Raw genomic sequence first — 17,983 nt, 5'->3', positions numbered from 1 at the left:
TATATTCTGGTATGCTAAATGAGTGAGTAAAACTAGCTATCAACTGATATCATTTTCATTTTGTACCTCATGAATTTCTGGAATGACTAGCCTGTGTGTTCAATTGATAGATAAAGGACATAAATAAGTTCTGCAGCATAAGAAGCAGGATTGTGAATTTGTTCATTGGTGTGTCTTTGCAGGGTTAAGACAATCAGAGGCAACATACAAGTGCCTCCACTGTACGGTTTCCATTCCCAGAGCGTGACTCGTCTGCACGACGTCACCAATGCGACCATGGGAAATAGCAGTAAATAGGCTGCCACCAACAGCCCCCTTAAACCCAAGGAGGTTCCTTGGAGAGCCCTGCAACGCCCCAGTGCATCTCAGGAGAAGGTAAAAACCCTGCCATGTCTTTCTGTAAGATACGTTTTATTTATTTTGTTGTATCTAACTTAAAAATATTAAAATTAAGTTTCCACCTTTCTTTTTCCTGAATGTAAATTAAAACAAATGTGGCATATATTGTTTTGATATTTTGACAGAATTATAGACCACCACATATTGGATATAAACACATGACCGGAGAACATGAGAAACCCAGAATTCTCTAGACTTATCAGGGTCATGTTTTGTCTCTTAAGTTTAAAGCACTGGCTCTGCAGTGATTTCATGTTTAAGGGTTCCTAGTAGCATCTCCTTCATCAGGAGCATTAGAGCCTCCAGCTACAGTATTTTGTTACATGTAACATGTCTCCCAGCATCTATCCAGCAAAACTGCACACTGACTCATTAAGATAAGGCAGATTTTCAAGCACCATCAGCCCACAAGTATGACTTGCATGTTTCTCCGCAAGATGTTTAAGATTTCCAACATATGTTCCACTTACCATCTTGACATCTGTGCATTATTCTGCCAATAATATAATAGATATGCAACTTAATTTATTTGGATATATAGACCTGTAATATGAATATCTTTAAATATCACATCTTTAAGGTAGATTTTTATGGAAGCATTTTAGTCACTTTTAGTTGGAAAACACTGAACCACTGGTATTGTGACTCTGATTAGTTAGCAGTGTTAAATGACTAAACTGATATGTCTTTTCTGTATGTCCACTTCTTTAAAAAACAAAATGTTGAAACTTAAACACATTTAAATGGTTGGAAAAGCAGTTTGGCACCTAAACTAATGCAACTGAGAGCTAATTTTAAAGGAAATAGCATGTAATCCATCTACCTGATGCGGGTCTGTTTATAGGGATAATGTATGGATCCATCTGTGGCAATTATTCTTTTTTTCCTGTATGATCTTTCAGTCCACCAGTGAGACGCCAGTGGGGGAGACGAGACAGACCTGTGCTGCACAGCTCCCTGGTCCAGGATGAGAACTTCCATCATCTGCTTTTCTCCCAACATCACCAACAGGTTCCTTTAGATGAGTCCAGACAATACAGCCACACCAGCACACCACCACGCATGCTTCACCCTGCTGCTCACCTGCCCCAGCAGAGCCCCATCATGGTGGATCTACACGACCAGGTAACAGAACAAGAACAACCTGATGGGTAAAGGAGTTCCAACATTTATTAAACATTTTTGGCAGACATGCTTTTGTTTTAGGCAGATTGTGGAGTCACCCCCCCACCCCACTTCTTGTCTTAAAAGATGCACCAGGGATCAGTTCCGATATCATACACTGTTACGACGGTGACGACCCACGGATTTCCCATCCACACCGGGCAGCCCCTCCCAGGGTGCAACACTCAGCAGCTCCCAGCATGCTCGGTAATGTTCAGCGGACAGCTCTCTCTGCTCTGCTGCCTTCCTCCTCCTGTGAGTTTGAAAAGGAAGAGCCCAAATGTCAGTGGCATCCATGTAGCACACCATACCAGCCATGCAATCTGTCACTGTTCATGACTAACAAATAAGTTGCTGCTGTTACTGTGAAGGATTTGTGGCTTAGTCTTAATGTTAGCACAAATATTAGGAACAGCTAAGCAACATAAAATATGATTATGTGGTATATGTAGTTTATTTGTGGAGACAGACCAGTAATTAGTGTGGTGTTGTGGCAGTACTGTCAGGTCTGTGGTTTCATGTATTGCATCGCTTCTGTTCACTACACGCTTACAACATGCTTCCATTATAACTGCCTTCCTGTGAATATAAGGAGCAAATGTCTTTTGGTTAGGCAGAGGCTGCTTCAAAGTGCTGAGTTTGATTGTTGAAAAAAAGAAAATTGACTTACATACATTTATGTCTGTTCTTGTGTTTTTTTTTCTCTCTCCTCAGCTCATACAGGCATGTACCATGCAGCATATGCCAGTGTCTTATCAAGCCTTTCCACCCCTGATCTCCAGCGAACATTTTGTATTGCACCCAACCCCATCTGTACCCCCCCACCAGCCGCCGCACCTTACTCCTTTGAGCCAATTTGTCCCTTTACAGCCTCAACACCCACGCATGGTGAGTAGTTCACAGCATACTCGTGCTACATCAATGAAAACACAGCATAGTGGTTGTAGGATGCGATCACTCGTTGGTTCATTTGCTTACATATGTCGCGTCTAACAGTAACCTTCTCTGTACGTCTCTCTCCTCTCAGCCTCTACAGAGGGTAGAGAATGAAGTTGACCTAAGAGGGGACCAGCACCCATTAGGGACCTTCTCCTACCCTCCCTCTCATCACCCACCAGCGCTGCCTCCTTCTCTGCCCCTACAGTATCTTCCTCAAGAGCCTCTGCATCAGGAGCTTCCCTTTGGAGTGGTAAGACAGCCTCTTTCAGACCTTTATTTCCCAGGGAAATTGACAGCACACTTGCTGGAGGCTGTCCAGTACACAGAACATATTAAAAAGTTTTACATTTTAGTTCGAAACTGTTTTTGTATCCGATTGCGGGCATGTCATTACACACTTATAAACTAAAAGTGGTATTGTTTCAACGGTGGATTGTGCTGCAGGAAGCTGTTCAATCCTTGTGTGTGGATAAATGCATTCACATACTGCTGGCGACTGAACAGCTCTACTGCAACAGTCTGAACCTATCTATCCATCGGTTGTTGGGGAAGAGTGTTTCTTACCCAAGAGGGTGCATATAAGCAGGGGGTAATAGGAGGAGTCAGTTAAATAGACCATTATCATTTAGATTATAAGATGGTTTTGACAGGGAGGAAAAGAAAAACTGGTGATACTCACAAAGCAACCACATCAAATCCAAAATACAAAGAAGCTTATCTTGCTCTTAAGTTAACTTAACTGCACAGTAGTAATAATAATAATAATAATAATAATAATATAATGTCTTTCGTCTCTAAATGTCTGGCAGTTTACTTGCATTTTTCATTTCTACAACAGATACTAATAAAAGACATTTGTGGCAAAACATGCAGTTCATGTTCTTGATGATGTTACTTCAGTAAAAGTCACCTATCTCCCTTCTGTTGGCTGTTAAAAAAACGCCTTTAAGTGTCAGAAGAAAGTTTAGGATCCACTGTCTTAACCAGTGCTCGGGTTACTCGCTTTACTTGTTACTCATTGAAAAAGTAATAACATTACTTTGCTTCACAGTAGCAGCAGTTACTTACTGTACATTACTCATTACATGACTTGCTGTTGCTCTGCACAGCTCTGTCAGAGGTGCCTTCCAACAGCTGTAACGCCACCACACGCTGCACCTTCTGCTGTCTTCAGTTGTGGAAATAAATGTAATGTACTTTGAAAATGTAATCCCACACTAACTGCTTCCAAAAGAATTGTCACTTTACTGTAAAACTGTCCTTCTTGTTTCAGCTTGTCCTTTTTAATGCAGTTAAACTTTTCTAAAACTTGTTATCATCATAAAGTGAAATGGAAGAAGATAGTTCACTTTAATCACAGACTTCTGTTTTACACAATTCGCTGAATTTTCTCCTCAGCCATATCCCCACATGCTGCCCCGGCGAGTGAGTGGACAGAGATACCGGTTGCAGCAACCCCTCCCCCCTCCTCCTCCCCCTCCATCATACTACCCAGGCTTCCTCCCATACTTCCTGTGAGTACCTGCAATAAAAGCACCCTGTTTTATGAAGTATAGCAGCCTTAATCGTGTGGTCATTAATGTGAATGCTTGCTCAACAAGGTATGTTTCTCTCTCTGCTCAGGTCAATGCTTCCTGTGCCTCCAACAGCAGTGGGCCCAGCCATCAGTCTAGACCTGGATGTGGATGATGTGGAGATGGAGAACTATGAGGTTAGTGTGATGGTGTTCAATCCATTGTAATTCACTGGAAATGACAATACATTGTACACATGTAAAGGTGCTGATGGTTGGTGAGGAGTTCATGTACATGTGTAGAGATTCACAAGTACAATAATGTTCTCATCTTTTGTATGTGGCCATACATTCTAAAAGCCAGAAATAGCACCAGGCATCTTTTCAGGAAAGGTTACCTCTTTCCTTTTCTCACTGTATTATATCTCCGAGGTTAACGGTGTGACAAAAAATGATTTGGTGGCTTTATGGAGCACTTGTCCTGACAGACCCAAAACATGACCAGCATTGTCCTCTCTCTCTCTCTGTAGGCATTACTGAATCTGGCAGAGAGGTTGGGTGAAGCGAAACCACGTGGACTCACTAAAGCAGATATAGAGCAACTTCCGTCCTACAGATTCAACTCAGAGAATCATCTATCTGAACAAACGCTGTAAGCCTTTTCCTCAACTTTTAACAAAGCAAATCACTTTTGTTCAGCCGATTATAGATGTATCTATATCCGAGTAACGCATTCCTTTCCTCCCCTCAGGTGTGTTGTGTGCTTTAGTGACTTTGAGTGTAGGCAGCTACTTCGGGTATTACCGTGTAACCATGAATTCCACGCAAAGTGTGTGGACAAATGGTTAAAGGTAAGTTGATGCCAGTTTGGTTCTTGTCGTTTTGTATGAATATTTTGATACACGGTGCTTAGTGTCTTTAACGCTTGTGTTTCCGCTCGACTTCCAGACCAATCGCACTTGTCCCATCTGCCGAGCTGATGCCTCGGACGTACACCGGGAGGTGGAGTGAGAACTTTCTCTATCTCTGAGTGCTGAACTGGAAAGCTGCACACACCAGAGTCCCAAAACTGGGGACACCTGCCACCTAACCTGCGTCCTCCAGTAAATATAGCTTACCAACACACTACTCCTGCCCCTTCCTAAATAATAAGCAATCCAGGATTGTTTCTGGGGCCTGTTGTACCTCTGCTGTGCTTCATTGTCCAAGTCTCATGAAACCCACTGCCTACTGCAGCCTATAGCCAGAGTTCTGGGATCGCCAGCCAGTTCTTTCTCTGCCCCTTCGTTGCAGATTCCAAAGATTTTCCCTACAATGCATTATTTGCTGCTTTTGTTTACAGGGTTTCATTTTTATTTAGTGGATTTGGTTGTGGTGTTCACAAATAGTGGGAGTCCTGCATTGGAAGAGGTGAGTCGGGGAGCCTGGAGGATGATAGGCTGGACACCTTGTGCAATTAGCAGAAAAATAATAGGAATACTTCAACATGGGTATCTGTGTTTGGAGGCGACGCCTGACCATCATAGATGCATGTTTGTGTAGGTGTTGGGCAAAGCGACTTGTTAATAATGTATGTTCTGCAATAATGTATTGATCATTTCAACAGTTTCACCCCTTGTTTCTTTTAGATTTGCCAATGCTATTGTGAAAGTGTGACTTGCTGTGGTTAAATGCAGATTCTATCAAGCCTGAGGTTATGGACTGCAAGTGATGGGACATGCAACTGTGGGGTATTTTCTACCCCAGATTATCCACTCTGGAACACAGATCTGTACAAAAGCAGTCATGGATTAATGGACTGCGTCTTTTTCGAGGTCATCTGGCATAACTGCACAAGTGCTACATCCACCCTCCATGTCAGCATTGTTCCTCTGGCAAGTGTGTACGCGTGTGTGCATATTGTGTGTGTGTGTGTGTGTGCGTGCGTGCGTGCGTGCGTGCGTGCGTGTGTGCGTGTGTGTGTTTGTCCTGTTCACAGAGCCAATGCATTGTGTAACCACTGGATACAGGGCAGCATGCTAGGATTTGCATGAACTGTTGATTCAGACTAGCAATATTTTAATCAAGCATTGCCACCAAAATCATCAAAATTTAAAGAAAAAGAAGAGACAAAGAAGCATACTAAAAGAACTGCTTGCTTATTCAGAAAGCGCCACAAGGGAAGACTAGCATGTGGTTCCACCCTGACCGCTTTTAAGGATGGGAGTCCTCGTCTGAAGGCTATGCTGACGCCATAGAGCTCTGGAGGCCTGTGCAGAAAGCAATATGTGCAGTGAGTGGCGAGTTTTAAATGAACTTTCTTCCCCTTTTTGGAAGACTGGGCTTTTTATTTCTTTCCTTGTGAGCCAAATCCAATATACAGATATAGCCTATACTGTTCAAGATTTCAGATCTGCCTTCTTATGACCTTGACAAGCACAAACCTATTACTAATCCTGAAAATACTTTGTCATTTCCACTTGTTTTAAAAGTATGCCGTTTTTAAAAAAAAAAAAAAAAAAAGGTTTATTTATTGGTTTTACCTTCTAGAGAAAATACATTGAAGGAAACAGTTGGAGCACTAACAATGTTTGTGTATGGTATGTGTTATATTCTGGTAACTTGGTCAGGTCATTGTCTTAGGCCAATGTTAATGGTGTTATAAAAGAGCAACTGTATGTATAGCTTCAGTATGAATGCTTTTAGATAAACGTTTGAAGACAGAAGAATGTTGAAAACCCTTGTAGAAGTCACTGGTGATGCCAGCTGTCTGTATCCCTCAGTGATCAGGTCGGGGTTCTAATGACAGAGCTGGAGTGTTCAGTAGGTTAGAAACACTGTTAGACTTCTAGTTCCCTGCTTGTGTTCACACACACAAAAAAAAACAAAAAACAGGATACTTTTGCGGTGGGAGGGAAAAGAGCAACAAATGGGCTTTTGCTTTGGAATCACTCTTGTCTCTTAACTGCCCCAGTAAGCACTAACAGGCAGTTGTAACCTTTGCTTTTATGTGTAAAGGGATCTTGCCTTTTTCTTTACCTTTTTTGTTTCTTAAGTGAATGTGAGTCTTTGATGTGTGTGCCACCTTCAAGAGAGAAAAAAAGAAGCCATTTAATGAGTTAAACCCACAGCTTTGAGAATTTACCTACGTGTACATACCTATTCGCTGGCATATATTGTAAGTTAAAAAAAAATCACTCAGGGCCTCTCGGTATATAAAAATAAAGGAGAACAGTCCATTTCAAATGGAAAGGATGCCATGAAAAGGGTATATCTGAATTTAGTTTGGTCGTTTTCCTCAGACCACAAATAATTTAATGTAATCAATTATAATATTCTGTTTTGTCGGAAATAGTAGATATTACATCATTTAAAGACAGGCATGCAAGAATAAAAGATCAGTAAATATGTTATTAGTATTCACTGAAAAGAGGCAATGTACACTGCAACTCATTACAAGTGTATTATTCAAACCTGTTTGACTTTTGTTCTTTTACTCAAACCATATGTTCCACATAGCGGTTGTGATCCCATTTCTAAATGTGCTGCGGTGCACACTATCCTACCTAATTCACTCCCAAATCTACTTCAGAGGTGTTTGCATGACTTTAAAAAAAAAAGAGAAAAAAAAGTACAACAAGTGTGTTATAGTGGAGGATATCTCAAAATCTGGTGGGGGACCTATTTAACGGTGCACAATATGCATGCTTGTCAACCAGATCCCAACTGATTTTTAGCTCTAGTTGGCTTTGGGTTCTGGGGGTTTGGATCTTAACGCTCAGCTGATAACTGCCATGCATTGTACTGCACACATTTGTAATAGAACTGAATGACTACAAGATTTTATTGCGCTAACTTCATTTTATAGGAAAGAAAAAAAAAACTGGTCTTGAGTCCAGAAATTCTTACATACATTGTGTTACTGTTATTGCCCTAACAACTGAAGATTACATGCTCTGAAACTACTGTAGTTTATCAAAAGCCATAGTGAAAAGGTGCTAGATGTTCTGCTTTTAGGTATGAAAACTCACTTGCGTGAATGCAATAGTTTGTCATGGATCCCATGTATTCTTAAAGCATGTTATACTAATACCCCTAAACAATGTCAGTGAAAAACAATATAGTTTAAGGGATTAAAAAAAGAATAAAGTGTTGTCATACTTATTTCAGTGTAGTACTGTACCTGCCTATCAGGCTCTTGCTCTCAGTGTATCAATATCTTAAAATGTATTGTTCACATATAGATACCTTAATTCATGTTAATGTTAGCACTATTCTTTTCGGAGTAAATATTTAATTGACAATATCCAGCTACCCTGTTAAATAAAAGGAGAACCTCCCATTAAGGCTTAGATAAAGAGTTACTTTTTAATGACAACTGAGAATAGAGTCTTGTAGTCTTTCTGTTAAGAGTTATTGAATAATCTCACAGCTTGTGTGGTGCAAAAATGTGTTCCAATAAGCAGCTAAAATTTATTTAGGATTTGTGATTGATTGCTCCGTAGATGCCATTTATTGTTTACCAATGACTTTTGCTGTGGTGGGATAATGGTTTACTGTTCTTACTCTCCCTGGCCTCTAGGGGTCCTTGCCTGAACACCAGACTACCCACCCGCCAACAGAGCCAGGGGCATGTGTTCTGTGTTAGGCAGATATTTTGCTTTGGTACTTGCACATTTACAGTTACCTCATTTTTTCCATGTTTGTATTGGGGGGTGGGAGGGGAGAAAACAACTAATATATATTATATATAGGAAATGGTTCTTATTAATGTTATAATTTTTCATTCCATTGGAATCATATTGTTTGTAGCATTTAACATAACTAGTTAGTGTATTATATATACATCTGTATACTGTTTGAAATTTTTAAGATTTGTACTTTTTTTAAATGAAAGTTGCTAGTTATGCTTTACCAAGTAGTGCAATCATATTTTTTTTTTTTTTAATTGTTGTGGCTGATTTGAAAGGGTTGTTCACTAATAAATGTATGATGTATACCAATATCACACTTGTCTTTTTGAAAGGTTAAAATGCAGTACTACCTACAACATCCCAAAGCTCATGTGATGCACTGGTACCACAAGCAAGTGTCGTACATTCTCAATAAACCCACATTTTTAAAACGTTTTTAATTTATAGTTGGAAAATTACATCTTTACATGGGCCCATTTAGATGTTACAGGCAAAACAGGCATCTATGAGTAACCACAGGCACACTATGGGCAGACTCGTACTATACTAGATAAAGCCACATGTAAAAGCTGTGGCCTCTGTTAAATATTGTATTTTTAAACTTCATGAACTTGAGGCAGTCTGCTTTACATAGTAACCAACCTGCATTTGGTCATTTTATGACACAGATGAGTCAAAAAAAAACAACATAAAAAAAGTAAGGTAAATTTGGGGGTTTTAAATATCTAACTTATGTACAGGTCATGGCTCATTTAAGACAGGGTTCCCATAATTCCTTTATGTCCAAATCCACCAACCTGCTCCCTGAAGTAGTACACATGCTCTCCACATCACATAGATTAACAAGCACAGCAGTACCAAACCCAACTGAGACCAGTTCTGTGTTTGTCAAGTCGCTGTGGAGGAAGAAGGTGGAAACTTCAGGGCAAAAAGGATGTTGAATTAGGACACAAGGATCAACCATCACGTTGACATCAAGACAAAAAACTAGCCAAGGCATTCACACCATCATAGAAGTCCATACTTCATGCTGCATCCTGTGTGTATCAGTAGGTATTAATACAACCTGCCTTCCTCAGTTGCCCAGACATGAATATGGGATATGGTATGGTTCCGGTTTTGCACAAAGCTATGCTACCATTTCAGTACATTTCAGTAGATGATTAATGCTTTGCTGCAACAATTACTGGTGAGGAAGGACAAGAATTAACTGGTAGCTAGTACATACAATGGAAAACAAACTTCTTTGTCCACACGGATACAAATGAGCTCAAGGAAGGACTTTAGGAGACATTTATTTGATAAAATTCAAGACTTTCCAGGCTATTGGGAACCCCGTAAACACAACCAAACAAGGACTGGATGCAGGGTGGTTAAATTTTTCCAGGTTAGGATTTTATCTCAATTATCCCTTGTGCATAATGGCCATTTAACAAAGAAAGAAAAAGAAAAAAGAGGAGTGGGTGGGCATTGGAGGAAAATGCATTTCCATGTAGAGGAGGTATGTCATCTATTAATCGTCCGTAAGGTCCTGAACAAAAAGGACCTCGGAGCGGCTGAGCCCCGCCTCTTTCAGTGTGGGAGGGTTGGGCTGCTCTTCAGTCGGAAGGCAGGGCAAGACTCGGCGAGGGAAGTTTGTAATTATCTGAAACTTCTCTGGGGATTCTTTCAAAGAGAAAAGGAAGTCGTATATTACCTGAGAAAGAAAAAATAATCAAGTGAATTGGTAAATAACCACAAGTGGTAGTGATCTGCAGATATAAAAATATCACATAATTATAAAGCATTTCTTCTCTGTGTTTTAAAGCAATGATACCTTTCAGTGAATTCATTCATTACAGTATCTAAATCAGTTGAACAAACTAGTAATTAGGGGCAGCTGGAGGAGCCTCCAGACACTTGGCTGTACATAGCACATGGCACTAGTGGATTAAAATGAATTTGAACTTTGTCAAATATGTAGAGATATCATTGTCAAACGAGCTGAAAACCACTGGATAAGATCAATCAAGCAGGTGTGTACACAGGGTCTTGACAACAGCGGTACTTACCGTCAGAGACTGCCCGAAGAGGAATCGTCTCTCTACTCGTGTATCGTTGGGCAGCTTAAACACTATTTTGACACTTTCTGGATCATCTGCAGGTGGCTCGGGGGGAAGACATTCAGACTTCCTCTCCTTCTCCTCCTCGAGTGTCTGGAGTCACAACAAAAATTGACAAGATTAATCAAAAAAGAAAAAATGTATGTGTGTTGAGAGACGACTGTCTTATTTAAATAATTCATTAGTTTAGGCCTCCATGAAATAAACTCACTCGTCGTCTCCGCTCCTCAGCAAGAGCACTCTGTCGGACCTTCTCCTCCGCTTGCCTCAGCTGGTCCTCCTCCTCCCTTTTCTTTCGGTCCTTCTCCTGGTCGGCAAGGAGGGAGGCCAGATAGGCCTCATCCTGCTGCTGCCTGAGCACTTGGGTCTGGTTCCTCTCCTCCCTGAAAAAAAACACTGGTCTGTAAATCATGAAACTTTTCTGGTATACTAGCAGAGTGTGGCATTATACAGGGAAAGATTTACTCTCCTTTTGGCTTAAGAGTATGTTTGCGTGCACAACTTTAGGAAGTGTCCTTTTTATATCTGTATTCCATGTAAGCATTGTATCAGAAAAATGATCAAAGTGAGGATATGATTCATAACTGGGATACAAGTCTGCACACAGATGTATTGTTTCAGCACCAAATCTGAAAAGATTTTTTTAGCTAAACGCCAGGTGACATATTCCTAGAGATAAAGTAAAGTTATTAGTGAAGCCAGATTTTACTCTTAACTATGGGATATGTCTTTAAAGTTTGTGTAAAATGTCCCATCTTACATGTTTTTGACTTGAACTGAATTACATGATCATCACACACATTTTCAGTCTCAATCCTAACCTCAACGACCACAACATGTAACTTTCAGTCTTTGCCAACCTAAATAGAGATGAGATGTCTTGTGTCAAGCAATCTAGTGCGAATGCATTCATTTCCAGTACCGTTCAAGGCGCTCTGACATCAGATGTGTTTGGTTGGCATCCATGATGAAGGTGAGTTGATTGATGAGGTCCTCTGGCTGAATGAGACCCTCGAGCCTGCCCACCACGGTCATCTTGCGGTCCTTCAGCATTATCATGGCCAGGAATGGGTAGGTGTTCTCCCGCAATGCTTGGGACACTGAAACACACCCATCAAGATTTTACAGTCAAATCTCACCGTTTCAACAGTGTTGCTACTGTACATTTTTTAAATTTAATTAGATGGTCAAAAATAGTTTCTGTCTAATGTGCCAAAGTTTTTAGTTCTCTGAGACTACAATTGCCACCCTGACACAGCAGAGGTAAATGGAATGTTTGTTTGTGGAATTCAAAGCATCAAAAAAGTGCATTCAAGAAACTCTTTCCAGAAACAATGTCCCAGGTACTACAAACAATCCACAGGACTCGCTGTCTGTTTTAATTTTTGATGATTTTCACAACACAAACAAATATTTTTTAAGCTGCTTGTAAGGAAGGGCACTTCATTCACTTTCAGGTCCTCCAGTTTGAGTTTGTACAATATCTCATTCATACAGGACATGGACATATGAAGTGTGCCTACATGTGCGAGTAATAGTTAGCAGATATAAGAGAGCAACGCATATTACATTAACAGCTGACTGACAACAAATGGAGTGTTACAATAAATTTGCATACCTCTGTAGCCCTCAGGCTTGCTGGTTGAGCATGCCCAAAAGAGCATTCGTGTGTTGAGGAAGGTTACGACCTCTTCTGTACATAACGTGGAGCTAGAAAGTGACAGAACAGAAGCTCAAAACAAACCATTTCACAGGGAAGACCCATTTCATGTGCACGTGGGTACAAAACAAAAATGTTATGTATAAATATATTAATATTAAACTAGAGCTTATGTGCCTTCATAACATGCAGCAAAGACCAACCAGAGTGTGCCTTGAGTAAACACAAACTCAAGTAACTGTAAAACAGAGCAACAACATACACAGAGCAAAAACAGGCGCTATGTAACAAATTGTGATGGCCGACACTCAAGTGATGCAAGTGAGGTACTATACCGGCAAAACTCGTCAGTGTCTTGGTGATCCTCTCCGTGAAGGTAAACTAATAAGTAGCGGAGCTCCCGTTTGGCATCATTCAGTGCCTACATGTTTCAGGGTTAACAAAAGCAAACACTTATTGCAATTTCACCTCGTCCACCAACTGAAATCGACTCTGAGCATAAAAAAATAAGTGTTTCTAATTGGTCATTGGCACGCCACATCTCTGAACTCACCTGACTGTATGTTCCCTGGTAAAATACAGGGTGTGACCGACCATACTTCTCCTCAAAACTATGAATGAAGGACACAACATCTCCAACAGGGTCTGTCACACGACCACGAGGATCTGGCCTGATGAACCGCAGGGCAAACCTTGAAGAAAAAAAGACATTATGACAATGAATTACCTTCCTGCAGCTACAAGTTTACCTTCCAGCAGCTAGAAATTTAAATCAATGTGCTAGAATTACCTGAATATATCCAGAAGTGTGTAATATGTAAATCTGAAAGGTAGCATTATCAAGTAGTAACTCCATCCTAGTAATCCCTGAAAAGAAGAAACAATGAAGAAGAAGAAACAAACTTGGATTTAACGGTTACTCAAGAATTGGCTTAAAAGGAACATATGATTCACTTATTTATTATGTCAGAACAGTATGTGAGTGACAACATTAACAACAGAAATTTACTGAGAAAGTCCTGCTAGCATGTGTCTATGTGTCAAGCATGAGCATTAGTTTTAAGAATTTTGTAAGAATAATCCAGTATCTTATTTAGAGTGGTGAAAATCTTTAACTGCTACGCAGAGATTTCATCCTAAAGCACAGACACTGGAAGAACCTGCAGACCTACCCTGGGTTGTGGCCTTGAGACGATGTAACTATATACTCTATGGTCTGCTGTGTTGACCTGTAATGGTCTGGATGGTGGAGGGTTAAACACACTGGGCACTCCTTCCTGCTCATTAAGTCTGTCTTGTACTGCAGCCTGAAACACATACATTTAAGTCCATCATACTTGACTCAAGCAAAGAAGAGAAAGACAAGATGAGTGATGAATGCCAGCACAGTTCACAGAATTTGTATATGAATAAAAAAGTGCAAAACACAGCCATAAAAATCCAATTGTAAATGTGACTTTACCTCTATGTTCCAATTATGCTGCTCTAATGTTCGACGACATTGGTCCATTGATTCCAAGCCAGTCAAGTCCTGTTAGACATGAAAAGAAAGTCAGACTGAAGGCCTCAAGTTGCATATAAAAAGTAAAAAAGCAAGCTCGTATGTAGTCAGGGCTTCCTTCTGTAACGTTAGCTTACAGGCTACTGGTATGCTGTGTCAAGTTATCCATAAAATAGTTAGCAAGAATCATACAAAACTAAATCGGTTGTCAAACAGTTAAGAATTAAATGATTTAAGTAGCCGATTAACTATCATTTAGTTAGAGAGCTATCTAAACTCGAAATTAACGTCAACATGCTCAGAGAAAAAACCGTTTACCCCGAGTAGGGACAGGTTAAACGTTAGCTAGCTCTCCAAAATCTCAAGTGATTTCAACGGCTAGCTTACTAATAGTAGACCAAGAAAACCAGAACAGGCAACAGATCAAAGGGGGAGGAAATTAGTGTCGTAAAATCAACACTGTCATTTAGCGTAGCTAAAAACAATTGTGTCGCTGTGAAACTTCAGTGACAGCTCGATAATGATTGCTGTGCGAACGTTAACTCAGCAAGTAATAGGGAGCGTCAGTGTAAACCCAACGTTAGCCAAGTTAACGTAAAGTGAAAATAGACATTACAACGCAGCAGGAGGGACATTGATGAAAAAAGTTGGACTGGGTGTATGTATCAGATTAAAACGTAAGAAATATTAAGCTATTTAAGTCTACCTCTGGCCCTTAAAGTCTGCTAACTTGTTAGCTAGCTTAGCTAATGTTAGCTAGCTTTGCTAGCGTTAGCGCTGACTCAAGTTGACGGCTAACGTTAGGGGGCTGGGGGTAACGTTATCGAAGTTGACTGCAAAAAGCATTTAAACACGCGCGGTTCCCTCTATTAACAGGGGTTCAGTATCAGCGTTAACGTATTACTATATGAGGTTTCAAACAGACATGTGTAAGTGTTGAATTTAGGGTGTCTACCTGAAATTGGAGGAGTTTTTCAGTCTGCGCCTGAGATAATTCTGGCTCCTCTGGCGCCGCCATCTTCTTTCCTCGCCAATCATCTAGCAAGGCGTAACAACGTCAACTGTCTTTTCCTGATGCTGGCGGTGATATTACGACCTCTGCGGGCTACTGCCGCCTAGTGCTCTGGATGCTAGCAGTAGAATCACCACCCCGCTCACTATTTTATACATCACACAATTACATGAGAAAAGAAAATTATTAATAAGTAAATAAATGTAATTTTCTTTCATCTCATTTTTACCAACTATAATTGAAAATGAGTCCACCTTTTCAGTTAGCACTAACAGCTAACTGTAAGTTATCTCCAGAATACAGAATAACAGAAACAGTAACGCCTCATTAATTTATATGTACACCCTCTAAAGAAATATGAGTTATATTTCTGGAATTAAAAAAACAATATCACGTTTAAAGGCAACACTCACTTTTAGAAAGAGTTTAAAGCAGACGTTTTTTGAAGCAGGGCCACCACATCTCTCATACACACACAAACAAACTTTACACACTTTGTACCACTGTGAAAAAGCATTTATTTGACCATTTGTGGTTTGATTTCCACGAACTTAATCAAGCTGAAAAAGAATATCCAGTGAGTTTTGTGAATGCAAAAGAAATCCCCTCAGGTTGAATTGTCAGTAAGGTAGTGTACACACTGAGACAAAGCTGACACAGGAGGATCACTTAATTTTCTTATTCTTAAACATTCTGTGAAATATAAAGCAAACAGTAAGATCAGGAAATAATCAGTTTCACAACATAACACACTGTAGAATTTGTACGTCCTAATTTAAAGCGTTGAGATGTTCCACATCACTTTTTCCCCTCTATCATAATGATGTGGTACCCGAACTTGGTCTTGACAGGAGGGTCTGTGTAGACAGGTTTATCCATGGAGCTGACAGGGAGGGCAAATGCTGCATCCTGGAAAGGTCCAACCATCGATCCTCGCGTCATCCACCCCAGATCACCCTGCCAGGGACACAACAGTCATGAAGAAAACACATAGTACTCACCTAATATGGGTACCAAGCCAGGACACAAGTGAGTGCACGTGAGCAACAAAGGCAAAGGTACTGTACTGAAAATAGAAACTGTGATATTTTGACAACTATTTTTACGTCTTCAGTTACCAGGCATAATTAGGGCACAGATAAGGATGTGAGATAAAAGCTTTGTTGCATGGTAATATTTCCAACAACTCAACACACACAACAAACATTTCCATGGTGTCCCTGAATAACAGCCTAATATCTCAACGGAAGTTTCACGGAAGAACACCAGTGTAGGTGTTCTGGTGGGATGTAGGTGTGAATAAGCAGAAGATGTACAGAGCAGGTGAAAAATAGCACATGTGCTCAGCCACATTTCTGTGAATAATGGAGTAAATAATCATTATTCATCAGTCCGGAATTCACCACCAATGAAGACTCATTATGAGGTTTAGGTACATGACATTTATCACCACAGGTTAGGATACATATGGCTATAGAGGTGCAAACTTTGTTGTGGTCTTTGGATTTTTCCCCATTACATTTACTTTGCAACAATGATCTTATCCAAGCCACATGTCATGCTGTATGATGATATGATGTATCACATTTTCATTTCCACATTAGGCAAACTGCAGAGGACTGTTGTGGTTAGGGCTTATAGTTAATATTTTGGGATAATTTGAACCCAGCAACGAAAAACCACACAATCAGAGATAAAAAGGCACCAAAGGAAAAATGGAAAATGGTTATGAGTGCACGTTCTTACTCCTTGTCTAGCTTTGTCTTCACTGTATAGTGACGCTACTTCACTGAAACGGACTCCAGCCTTCAGTTTCTCCATTGCCTCCATGCATTTTCCATGTTTTTCACAGAGGATATGCCGAACCTGGGGGAAAAAGCACAGGTCATGGAAGCATAGTTAGACTTCCAGGAATAAACAATGGTTGGTGATTAGCAGACAAAGATAAATCATCCCAATAAATAGATCATGTATACAGGTTATGATGAATATCACAAAGCTCCCAAACTCCATAATGTTTTCCGGGACAGGCTCTTCCTCTGTGACCCAAATCTGATCTTTATGCAGACATAATGTTTATTGCTGCTTTATTTTCTGGAGATAAAACTGGATGCATGAAATATTTCCTGAGAACAAACTGTAGCTCTGAATCCAAAACAAAACCAATATTTAAGTCGTTCCCATGATTGCCAGTTAAACTGTCATGTCATTATCACACGTGTCAGTTAAAGATATCTAGTGACAAAGATGGAAAACAAGTTCAAAGGTGAAAGGATGTACACTGTCTAGTGTCGAACACAACAATCTGTTATCAGTCTTCTTTGATTCACCTCTTATTTTACTGCTCATCAGTGATGCAACATTACATCAACCACACGTTCAGCTATCATTTCCTCCCAGCCAACTCCTCCATGAGTGGCTTTGTGGTAGGAGGACAGGAAGAGGGCAGTCATCGCTTAGTAAAAATCCCTTGTTATGTCACATTTGACTCTTGCAGTGAAGCTTCGGGTAAAAAAATGTAATTAACGTTACCTTCACAGCAGTGCCTCCTTTGGGTGCTTTTTCTTTTTTGTCGGCGTCTGCACTTCCTGAAGCAGCTCCTACACAGTGACAACGATCAGTACCATGACGACACGTTATGCAATAACATACAACAAAACTGTAGCAAGCTATAAGGTAATATTAAATCTGGAGGACTAGCTACATCCTCGCATGGAAGTGTGTGTAACAGTTGTGTGCTACAAGCTAGTGAATGTGTCTGACTCGTAAGTTTATAACACATTATTAACAGAAGATAACTCATGGACCACTAACCTTTACCACCCTTGCCACCTTTTCCCTTTGGTGGCATTTTAGATAAACGTATAATGAAAATCAAGAAATAATGACAAAGACAAAACTTCAATTGCATGCGCTCATGGTGTGTTATGATTAGCATGCGCAGCAACTTGCGCAGACAGCGTGTTTCTTCTTCTTTAGCTAGTTACTGGTAGACTGCTGCCAGTTAACGTCCATACCGC

The 17,983-nt window shown here is 40.3% G+C and overlaps 3 protein-coding genes across 4 annotated transcripts; 1 reads left to right on the top strand and 2 right to left on the bottom strand.

Annotated features, from left to right (window-relative positions):
* Nucleotides 1-232: 232 nt before the first annotated feature.
* On the top strand, nt 233-5,977 carry rnf44 (ring finger protein 44). Its single transcript, XM_070913260.1, has 10 exons — nt 233-375; nt 1,302-1,524; nt 1,651-1,818; nt 2,278-2,451; nt 2,591-2,752; nt 3,901-4,016; nt 4,126-4,213; nt 4,546-4,667; nt 4,767-4,866; nt 4,964-5,977. Exons 1-10 carry the CDS (start codon nt 269-271, stop codon nt 5,024-5,026), a joined length of 1,323 nt encoding a protein of 440 aa, XP_070769361.1. The 5' UTR covers nt 233-268; the 3' UTR covers nt 5,027-5,977.
* A 3,138-nt stretch (nt 5,978-9,115) lies between these two features.
* Nucleotides 9,116-14,974, bottom strand: faf2 (Fas associated factor family member 2). Of its 2 annotated transcripts, XM_070913258.1 has the most exons (11): nt 14,907-14,974; nt 13,913-13,981; nt 13,623-13,757; nt 13,241-13,317; nt 13,004-13,142; nt 12,786-12,871; nt 12,409-12,500; nt 11,713-11,890; nt 11,002-11,173; nt 10,740-10,883; nt 9,116-10,384 (listed from the first exon to the last, which is right to left on the bottom strand). In XM_070913258.1, exons 1-11 carry the CDS (start codon nt 14,967-14,969, stop codon nt 10,202-10,204), a joined length of 1,338 nt encoding a protein of 445 aa, XP_070769359.1. In that variant the 5' UTR covers nt 14,970-14,974; the 3' UTR covers nt 9,116-10,201. The 2 variants fall into 2 exon arrangements, with proteins under 2 accessions (XP_070769359.1, XP_070769360.1); XM_070913259.1 differs by lacking the exon at nt 13,241-13,317 and having other exon boundaries at nt 14,907-14,951.
* Nucleotides 14,975-15,463: 489 nt separating this feature from the next.
* pin4 (protein (peptidylprolyl cis/trans isomerase) NIMA-interacting, 4 (parvulin)) lies at nt 15,464-17,906 on the bottom strand. The gene is made up of 4 exons (XM_070913555.1): nt 17,778-17,906; nt 17,496-17,563; nt 16,710-16,829; nt 15,464-15,920 (listed from the first exon to the last, which is right to left on the bottom strand). The coding sequence occupies exons 1-4, from the start codon at nt 17,899-17,901 to the stop codon at nt 15,762-15,764; spliced, it is 471 nt and encodes a 156-aa protein (XP_070769656.1). The 5' UTR covers nt 17,902-17,906; the 3' UTR covers nt 15,464-15,761.
* Nucleotides 17,907-17,983: the final 77 nt, after the last annotated feature.

This window comes from Enoplosus armatus, chromosome 10 (genome assembly GCF_043641665.1).
Source record: "Enoplosus armatus isolate fEnoArm2 chromosome 10, fEnoArm2.hap1, whole genome shotgun sequence".
Taxonomy (NCBI): Eukaryota; Metazoa; Chordata; class Actinopteri; order Centrarchiformes; family Enoplosidae; genus Enoplosus; species Enoplosus armatus.
The sequence above is the reverse complement of the archived record's forward strand: the minus strand, read 5'-3'. Positions and strand labels throughout refer to the sequence as shown.

Bases quoted from the DNA above. Each gene is read 5' to 3' on its own strand.
- faf2 (XM_070913258.1), bottom strand. From the start codon at position 14,969: ATGGCGGCGCCAGAGGAGCCAGAATTATCTCAGGCGCAGACTGAAAAA. The intron at 13,758-13,912 runs GTAAAGTCACAT...TATGTGTTTCAG, and splicing joins AGCATAATTGGAACATAGAG to GCTGCAGTACAAGACAGACT. The intron at 11,891-12,408 runs GTATGCAAATTT...GGTGTGTTTCAG, and splicing joins CAAGCCTGAGGGCTACAGAG to TGTCCCAAGCATTGCGGGAG.
- pin4 (XM_070913555.1), bottom strand. From the start codon at position 17,901: ATGCTAATCATAACACACCATGAGCGCATGCAATTGAAGTTTTGTCTT. The intron at 17,564-17,777 runs GTTAGTGGTCCA...GTCACTGTGTAG, and splicing joins AGGTGGCAAGGGTGGTAAAG to GAGCTGCTTCAGGAAGTGCA. The intron at 15,921-16,709 runs GTAAGAACGTGC...TGTCCCTGGCAG, and splicing joins AAGACAAAGCTAGACAAGGA to GGTGATCTGGGGTGGATGAC.
- rnf44 (XM_070913260.1), top strand. From the start codon at position 269: ATGCGACCATGGGAAATAGCAGTAAATAGGCTGCCACCAACAGCCCCC. The intron at 376-1,301 runs GTAAAAACCCTG...ATGATCTTTCAG, and splicing joins CCAGTGCATCTCAGGAGAAG to TCCACCAGTGAGACGCCAGT. The intron at 1,819-2,277 runs GTGAGTTTGAAA...CTCTCTCCTCAG, and splicing joins TCTGCTGCCTTCCTCCTCCT to CTCATACAGGCATGTACCAT.